Source organism: Pempheris klunzingeri, chromosome 10 (genome assembly GCF_042242105.1).
Source record: "Pempheris klunzingeri isolate RE-2024b chromosome 10, fPemKlu1.hap1, whole genome shotgun sequence".
NCBI lineage: Eukaryota > Metazoa > Chordata > Actinopteri > Acropomatiformes > Pempheridae > Pempheris > Pempheris klunzingeri.
Window position 1 is genome coordinate 21,119,331 of NC_092021.1, and position 10,128 is coordinate 21,129,458.

The window sequence follows — 10,128 nt, forward strand, 5'->3', positions numbered from 1 at the left end:
GACATACAAATCTAGTTGTTCCCAGGTGAAACTGAGGATAATATTCTGACCTGCAAGCACTAATATAGAGAGAAAGTGGAGGGTGAAAGAAAATGTTGTCCAAACTTTGAAGCCTGTGGATTTCAAAGCTGCCTTGACATGGAAGTTGTATTTCAAAGTGATTTTTTTTTTAATATTCAGAAACCGTGCGTGTTTTTAAGAAACACGTTGGGATGTTTGACTCATCATAAACACAGACTGCTCCCACCTTTTGGCCGCCACATCACTGCTAACAAATCTTAGTTATTTTGGTTTAGCTGAAGTCTCTGAGAGCGTGTTCAGAAATTTCAAATGCCTTGTGCTATTTGTGGGATTGACTCTCCTTTCTGCCTCCTCCCTCTCCTCCTCCTCCTCCGGTGTGCTCTTCCTCTATGGTCCTCTAGTCACCTGACCAAAAGCCATGCAAATCATTCTGCTGCTAGAGCCCCATTGGCCGCTTGTGGCTCATTTAACCGCTGTCAGTGCGCATCATATGGCCGCCGCTTTTACCAACTTCTCAACTCCGACAGGGAAAGTGGCTCAAATGCGCATTCTATCACAGTGGATGTGAACCAACCCAGGCGAAGACAGGGTGAAATACTGGTTGGAGAACATTTTATATCCCTTTTCGGATTAATTTTGATGTCGCATTTGATTCATTTGGGTCTAGAATATTAGTTTTGAAACACAGTCATCCTGTGCGCACCAGATCTTGTGCGCACCTGACCTATCTTGAAATAGACTTTTTCTCTGTTGGTGGCGAAGTTTAAAACCAGGTGAATGTATAGCATGATGATGGAAACTGACCTCCATTCCCCCGGCCCCCAAACGAACACGACCACGGGGCAAACGGGGCCGAACAGCGGGTCCAAAGCGAATCAGGAACGGGTGAAGAGACCGATGAACGCGTTCATGGTGTGGTCCCGTGGGCAGCGGAGAAAGATGGCACAGGAGAACCCCAAAATGCACAACTCTGAGATCAGCAAACGGCTGGGCGCCGAGTGGAAGGTGATGTCCGAGGCTGAGAAGCGCCCTTTCATCGACGAGGCGAAACGGTTGCGAGCCATGCACATGAAGGAGCATCCGGATTACAAGTATCGGCCAAGACGGAAGACCAAGACGCTGCTGAAAAAGGACAAATATTCCCTTGCCGGTGGACTGCTTTCTGGGCCCAGTGGGGGCGGTGGAGTTGGTTTAGGGGTCGGAATGAGTTCATCCGGGGTCGGGCAGAGGTTAGAGAGCCCCGGGGGTCACGGAGGCTCGGCCAGCTCAGGCTACGCGCACATGAACGGCTGGGCGAACGGTGCGTATTCGGGGCAGGTGGCTGCAGCCGCGGCAGCCGCAGCGATGATGCAGGAGGCTCAGTTAGCCTACAGCCAGCACCCGGGGAGCGGAGCGCACCACCACCACCACTCACACCACCACCACTCACACAACCCCCAGCCCATGCACCGCTACGACATGACAGCCCTGCAGTACAGCCCCATCTCGAACTCTCAGAGCTACATGAACGCTTCTCCATCCGGCTACGGCGGGATCACCTACACACAGCACCAGGGCTCCGGCGTCTCCTCCTCGGCTGCCATGGGGACGTTAGGGTCGCTGGTGAAGTCGGAGCCGAGTGTAAGCCCTCCTGTCAGCAGCACACACTCACGGGGTCCTTGCCCCGGAGACTTGAGAGAGATGATAAGCATGTATTTACCGACCGGAGAGCCGGGGGACCCGTCAATGCAATCTAGACTCCATGCCTTGCCGCAGCATTACCAGAGCGCCACGGCTGGAGTGAACGGGACGGTCCCTCTAACACACATTTAGAACTCACAGAATAATTGAAAACTGCAAACGAACACATAACCAAATATTTACCTCTTTTCTAAATAACCCCGGTCCCGAGAACTACCTGCATTTTGTACAGAATGTTTATGATATTGTAAATGAAGGGTAAATAACATATTCATCTCGGCTTTTTTGAATAGTCACCAGTGGAATTATATAACAAATATGATGCTGAGATATTGGTTATTGTGCTATCATCTTTTTGTCCGTTACTTCAGTCTTAGTTGAGGGTTACGCCAAGTTCACATGGGGGTTTGGTTCAATTGTCTCATAATTTTGGGGGTTCTTGTAAGTTATTGAAACTGAGATAACGTGTCATAATCTTAAGAAAGTGCTTTAAAAGATATGGGAAACTCACATTCTTTAAACATTTGTGTTCATTTGCAGAAGCCTGTGTCTTAATTCTTGGAAATCATCTCTTTTTATTGTAACACTCTAATTATTGTAAATTGTGAATAATTTTAATATTTCAAAGGATGACGGGCAACTGCTGTTGTAATTTAAGTGCTTTTCTGCCAGTGAAAAGCTCTGATATTGCAATGAAGAAGAATTGAATAAATTTCACAAGATGTTGCTTTGATTCTTAAGACAACGGTCTTAGATTGATTATTTTCACAATGTTCCCACAGGAGTGTTTTCACGTTTTAGGACACACGAATATCATCAAGCCTCCTCTGGAGAAAAATAGCCACCTGTTTAAATTTTTGTCACCGCTGCTGCTCGCAGGTCCCAAGAGCTTTTAAATAGCCTAATTGTTTGTGCGTAATTGTGCGTAAAAGCTACAGTCTGTAGGCCTATGAGGAGACCAGTTTGGTAGGATGATGCTGTTTCAGACGCTAAAATTGAATGTTGATCATGAGAAATTTATTTCTAAATTATATTTTTCTATTACAGAGGCGTGCAGGCCAAATTATATTCAAGTGTAATTGTGAATATTGAAGGCAGGCCAAGTTGGTGGCCCACATTCTCCTTTCATATAAATATGATTCCCCACATTCGTTTTTGCACATTTTCCCATAAATCTGATTATATAGAGTACGTGAAGGCCTCATATGACAAACCACCTGTTAGTGTCATTAATGAAACGCCCTCATTTATTAGCGGGTAGAAGAGGTGTTGCCTAAATTATGCCATTAAGAAATTTAATTATCCGCCTTGTAATGGCTCCTGACATGGCAGCGTGTTTATAGCAAATGTAAGCCACAGAAGTTGTTGTCAGTTTTCCATTTTAATCAATTTATATATTTATGATTTTAAGATTTTAAATAACGAAATGCTCCTCTACAAAAATCTAATGAGCTGTCAAAAGGATACAGAATTCACTTGTTATGCTTTTGACGTATGGGTTTATATTAGACTTCCTTTATAACATTTTTTTTTAAAAAGTCTATGAATATCAGCTCATACAATAAATCATTAAAATAGGTGCATATCTTACGCACTCAGATACATTTTGTGATTATCAATGTGAGGTTTTGATGCATTTTCGCTGCTTCTGTTATGAACACTTGATACAACTCATGAGACACAGACGGAAGAAGTAAAGAACAATAATATATAAAGAACAATTTAATGATAAAAAGGACTCATTTAAAAAAAAAAACGTAAGGTTCTATTTTCAGTCATCTTTCCCCTGAACTGCTTTATTTTACATCCACGTTTTTATTCATCCCACCTCTGTCTCACAGCACTTCATTATTAACATTTAAGAGACAAAATACGTGAAGTGAAAGACAATATTGCTTAATTAATCTATTGACAGTGGTGATCAATACAACAGGTCTCAGGGGAAAATGAGCACATCCCCAAAATCAAACAATTCTTAATATCTTTAGTTGTGTTTTGCTAATCAAACAACAGTATTTGAGGATAATAAACCACGAGTTTAAGGAATATTTGTATTATTTTAGTACTTTACATTTCTAATCTCTACTGCATGGTCCCATCATCTTTTACTGTAGCTGTGAGGTTCTGTATTTTTTGACACTTGATAAGATTCAGGGAAGCAGAGGGAACTATAGGAAAGCTCCATGAAGCACAAACAACACATTCATGTCTGATATCTTCGCTACAGGAAACCTGGTGAAATAAATAGCAAACCTCAAAACCACTTCCTTGAAACATAAAACCCTTTAAGCTCTCAAAGCAGAGCGTGAAATAACGCAAAATGAAATGCACTTAACCCGCAATCAGCGTGCACAACCAGAACCAGACGGCCTAACTGTTGCACAGGCTGGACTTTAACTTCCCAGAGGCCAAGTGACAAGCTGGTCACGGGGTTTCTGTTGACTCATCAGATTTTCAAAGATGTTTGATTTTATGACTGTGAGTTTTGGTATCTTTGATTTAAAGAAAAGAAAGAAAAAAAAACCCACCTTCTTTGTGGATCAGTCATGTTTAAGAGAGATACTCTTGTCATTCAGGTTATTAATCCCCTTAAAATAATGAAAAATTAGTCTAAACATGGCGTCATGTTTTACAGACCACAGCTGGTTTTGACATGTACATTTTTTATTGCCTTTAGGCCTCATAGATGCAGGCTAATAGCCATACACATGCAAATGAGGGAAATTTATGCCTACTTAGGCATTTTAAGAAATCAATTAATCTCAAATACATAGTTAAAGGGCCTATTTCACACTGATGAAGACTTGCATGCTGTGTCAATTAAACCTGTTAGGCCTCATAGTAAAGCGTGTAACGTCTGGCTGCGCATTAATCTACTGAGAGAAATCAGAGGAATGATGTCTGGAAATTAGTTTAGATTCCAAACCCCCAACCCCCCCTCCAAAAAAAAAAAAGATACCGCATCTTTGGAGACATTTCCCCGCAATGCAGCGTACGGCATGGGATGGCCTCCTCGTGTGTTTTGCATCTGTTTCTATCTTATCTTTTGATGTGAAGAGATGCGGATTAACACTGAAAGCGCGGAGAGGCGGAGCGCGTCACGGCGCATCGCCAGGCTAAAAGAGGAGCGTTCTGGCAAATTTAACCCGAATAAATTACACCTTGAGGTGGAAGAGTGGTAAGTGTAGGGCGCGACGTACACAGGCTGTGAGGCTGCGATGGTGTGTGTGTGTGTGTGTGTGTGTGTGTTTGTGAGAGAGTGTGTGTGTGTGTGTGTGTGTGTGATTGTGTGGCGTGCTTGTGCGCGCGCGTGTGTGTTTAGCTGACCGGCCAATAAATCTCTCCACCGCGCGATACGCTTATCTTGTAGCCACCGATATATTCCGTGCTAGGAGGCCATCAGCTCCAGTGCACACTCGGTTGCTCGTAAAGCCCCGATCCCTTGCACTCCCTGTCCTAAATGGGGATAATTAGCGTCACTTTATCACGCCTCTGCATATTTTCTCCGCGCCCCCCCTCCCTTTCCTAAAAAATTACCAAGCAGCCTGCTCTCGTCGCCCGCTCTGTCACAGAAGATTATGGAGACAGATTGCACAGAGCGAATGTGCCGGGCGAGATTAGCGCGGAATAGAGAAAGCAACTGGGCCAATGAATTCCTCGGAAGGGCCTTATCGTGCAATTACACGTTGACATGTTTAACAATCTTGCTGCCTCTTAATCCTGCAGTGCTGCTCTATCTACCCACAGCTACCACGCTGTATGCCGGCACACAGACCTAATGCACCGAAACGCAGCACAAATGTCCTGAAAGTTATGAGAAATTGCTTTATTTTCAAACTTTGTCCTGCATTCAAACACTTCTTTTATTTTCTATTTTTTTTTTTATTTTTCAGATTTCTCCGTTGTTGGAATAGCATCTGCACTGGAACTTTTTGACAAGAGGTGAGAATATTGAAATGAAAAATCTAGACTAATATTTGGTTTATTGTTACGAGAAATCACTGTTTCAGCCAAACAACTGATCGAAAAGTGAGAGGAAATGCTTGTGCCATGGCCACCGTCTTGTTTAGAGTTAAAAGTGGACTTTTCCATCTCTCTGCCCAACACACACACACACACACACACACACACACACTCACCACCACCACCCCATCCCGACCCCCCTCCCTCTCCCCGTCCCCCCTGCCTGGCGGTATATCGGGGCCTGTGTGGGAGTGATTGTGGAGCGCCACTGTAGGAATTTGGCAGCGGCAGTGGTTTGGAGAGCCGCCCCACGCTGAGCCCCATTCAGCGGCCAGCGCGCTGTGAGGTTGGGAAGTTTCAGTCAGCCGTACAACTCAATGGCCCCCACAAAGGCGATTACAAGCCCCAGCGCATTCCTGTAGGGACCTGGGAGCGGCGCAGGTGCGAGGGGGACCGGGGTAACCCGTCAGAGGAGTGATAAAAACGGGACAGTGCTGGGGCCACACAAAACCAGCCACTCCACAGGAACCTGGGAGTTTTTTGGTGGAAGGAGGAGAAAGGAAAGAATAAGTTTGAGGAAGATGGAAATTTGCGGGGTGGGGGTGTAGCATACTGAGTGGCCTCACTGTCCATCACTAAAGGGAAGGGGGAGGAGACCCCCGATGAAGGCTGTAGCCACAATTTTACTAAGGTCATGAGTCCAAAGCCTGCAGCACAACACCACCCACCTGAAACTGATGACTAAATATCCCCATTTAAAAAGCACATAAATGGACATTTTACCAATAAATTTAACTGCTTGATACATTTTCTGTAAAGGCTTTTATGTTTCTCTCCTAAATCCCCGTTGAATGTGTTTACTGTTCTGATTTTAAGACATCAGAATCTCAAAACCCCAACATGTACAATATGTGTCAAATTGTTAAATGCAAAAACCCAGAATTCCCCAAAATATTACAGAGGGTGTGGCCTCAATGTCCTCAGTTACAACCCTGACCCCAGCTAAAAATCAGCAGTTTTTATTCTGCAAGTACAAGAAGTCCAAGTTATACAGTTCATATAGTCTGACGTAAAGAGGCTTTGTGAAGAAGACTATTAAACTATTCCCTATTACTGCTTTCAAAATAACTTAACAGGGTCATTCAGTTTGTTTAAATCAAGCAAAAAGAGATTGTGGGAAAAGTATTACTGCCTGAATTACACTTTTATTAATATATAATGAGGAAACTTTTCTATTCAACACGTGTGCAAATAGTTCAGTGCCAACACAAAGAGTTCATACTGAATACATCCATAACCTTTTGCTGTGAACATGTATTTAAGTGTATTTAAGAAGGTTGAAGTGAACAAGTTCTGATAAACCCACTGCCTGTACTCTGTACCTGCCAGCAGACAGGCAACGCTAGTGACTAGCTGCTGAACACAGAGGAGTATTTAGCAGATAAAGAGACCCAAAAGGCCAAAAGTTCAGGAAATGTTTGCCAACTTTATAAGCAGATAATATGTCGGTGTTGGGTTTTCAGCTTAATCCACTGCCCTCAAGTGGCCAAAAAAATCTATTCATGTGGCTTTTCGTAAAAATTATATGTAAAAGACAAACGCTGCCAGTCAATGAAATTCAGCAGCCGAACATATTCGGCAAATGATGTATAGGAGACAGTTATGAGCGACTTATATAAAATATAGCTACCGCCTCTCTTCTTCATTATAAATCTATTAGTTAAAAGTAGGCTGTCTTTTAGTGGCAGCATGACAACTAGCACAAGCAGCATTATGGCAAGTGGATTTTTGCTGCCCTTCAAATATATTTTGCCAATCTTTTTGCTGTTTTTGCATTCATGGCAGAGGTCACACATGGCACGTAGGCTGGGTGAGACGAGCAAACAAGAGGGCGTTTCATTCAGGTGATTCTGTTAACAAGAACAAATGAAACACTGAGAAATGCTTTAAAGTAGCATTTATTCTGTGGTTATAGCAGGAATGCCAGCAAACCAGCGTGTATTGATCTGTAAAAAAAACCTGCAGTTACTTAAATACCTGCTGCCATCTGAGGCCTGCAGCCTCCAGTTTGACAAGTGGCTCCACACAACTATCCACTGTGTTTAAATCGTGTGGAAACGACACCAGGCTGCCAAAAAAAATAACCCCACTCGTCTCCACACACATCAGACTGGTGGGTTATACCTCAGTATTCTCCCAGTTCATGCAGGGCATGCTGGCTATTCGACAAAACAGTGTTTCATGTATCATTCTAGAGATGCTATTTTAATTCTAATAAGAAGTATGGCACTTATTGGACTGACATGTAACCAGCTTTGATAGATTCTTGTTATTGTTCTTTTTCTGTTGTTACTATTGTCCTACTAATATCACTGGAGCTTACAACAGAGTCAGGATGATATAATAACAATAATTCTAGATATAGTTTTAGAGCACTGCATTTCAAATAACACTGACAACACGACGTGACCAAACTTTTATTATCTCCACAAACATAAACTCAATTGTAGAAGCCACCATCTGTTTTTGGCTGCAAAATGTGTTCTTCCGTATCATCCACACAACAACAGCATAGTCTCTCCACTTGCCATTTTAGCCCTCTGTGATTAGCAGAACTACTTTAGTGGTGTGACTCTAGTGATGTGACAGGCTAAGAGGATAATAATTAGTCACAAGATTCTTCAGTTGATATTACACTTTACCCTTTTGTATAAAGTGCTGCGGTGCCTTGCGCGTGCGCTTGTAACAAGTTTATCATTGGACTTTAATTCTGCAGCTCTGGCCATCAGATCTATAATCACTGTACTCACCAAGGTAAGATGCCAAGGACAAGTAATCAGTATACCTGCAGCAAGCGTACCTCTCATTCCACGCCACAGCATCATGAAGGTGCACTGGATCGCATGAGAATGAGCAGCAGTAGTCACGTGCAGAAATGAAAACTCCAGCACTGTCATCTAGATATTCTTGTTGGGCCAACATAAATCTACAGTCGGTGATATGACACTGGGTTGGACATGAATAGGATGATGATGATGGTGATAGGATGATATGAAATCCTACTTCACAATAATACATCTTTGATAAGATACGATACTGTAAGACAAGATACGATACTGTAAGACAAGATACGATACTGTAAGATAAGATAAGATACGATAAGATGAGATCGTTGAAATTGTTGCATGCGTGTTAACATGGGACTTTAACTGTCTCTTCAAGCACTTAAAATCATCACTTCATTTGCCATTAAAACATCTATTTATACTACTAATCAAATGAAAAACACAGAACTTTTTTTTTAGGGTCTCCATGTGCTTTTCTCAGGCCTGACAAACACTTTGATGCCAGTGTACCAATGATCTGAGGCAAACAAAACGTCAAGGAAGGGTCACATGATAAGTTTTAAGTATCCTCTACAATCCTCCCGATTTGTATACTCAAAGGAGGGATCTTTGGCCCGGTATTCACTCTTATTTTTTTAGGTTTCCTTCCTCTTTTTCTCTCTTTCAACATAAGTGGTTTTACAAAGAGTTTATCTCACGGAGAAAAAGACAGCACAGATCAGACTATTGCAGGTGCCCAGGAGCAAAAGGGGGAAATTTACAATAGAAATTTGTTACGAGGTGGCCTCCCATTCCTCACTTATTACCTGCAATAAACCCCAAGTCAGAATCTGGTCACTAGAATATTATTTTCAAGTAGCAAGAGGATTCTTCACCCCCCCCCCTTTTTTTTTTTTCCAAAAAAACCAAAGGTATGGCAGACACTTGATGCACAGCATGTGGTTTGTAAAAAATAGATGCTCGGCCCACCACATACTATGAAATGTCCCTAAGTAACAAAACAGAAACATTATAAGTGACAATATTGAAACACAAATATACAAAAAATGCAAGTAGAAAAAAAGATGTAATACATAACATGTCAGGATAAAGGTGATGGCACGTCTGATCTGCCTTTAGCTGTTGAGCTGTTGTTTGAGTTGGGTCGTAAAAGTGGGATATGTACGGCACTCCTTTATTGAAATTGGTAGAATATTCCAATATTTATTTCCCTTTAGTAACAGCACAGTTTGGCCAGATTTGTTGCCCCTATGCGACGCCTCACAGTCCTCACAGACTTTGCTCTCACACATACCAAAGTGCCTGAAAACTACACTAAATCTCGATGGCTCACATGTAATTAAACCTACAGTTATTATTGTTACACTGCCATCGCACAGTGTTTTAATCCGTCCAGCTCTTTAATCTCGCAACTGTCTTGATGATCGCAAAGTGTTAACAGAAGAATCTTTCCCATCCCTACCATCCATCCCGAATGACATGAACGTGGCATCAACATGTTTGTCATTGTCAGGGAGCGCATGTTAGGACGCTGATGTTAGCATTTTGCACAAAGCACTGCTGTGCCTAAACGCAGCTGTAGACTCTTAGTCTCATATACATTGCAAGTAGCTCACTG

General features: G+C 42.5%; 1 protein-coding gene across 1 annotated transcript; it reads left to right on the forward strand.

The window, feature by feature from the left end:
* The first annotated feature begins 798 nt into the window (after positions 1-798).
* sox1a (SRY-box transcription factor 1a) lies at positions 799-1,833 on the forward strand. Its single transcript, XM_070837790.1, has one exon. The coding sequence runs from the start codon at positions 799-801 to the stop codon at positions 1,831-1,833; it is 1,035 nt and encodes a 344-aa protein (XP_070693891.1).
* Positions 1,834-10,128: the final 8,295 nt, after the last annotated feature.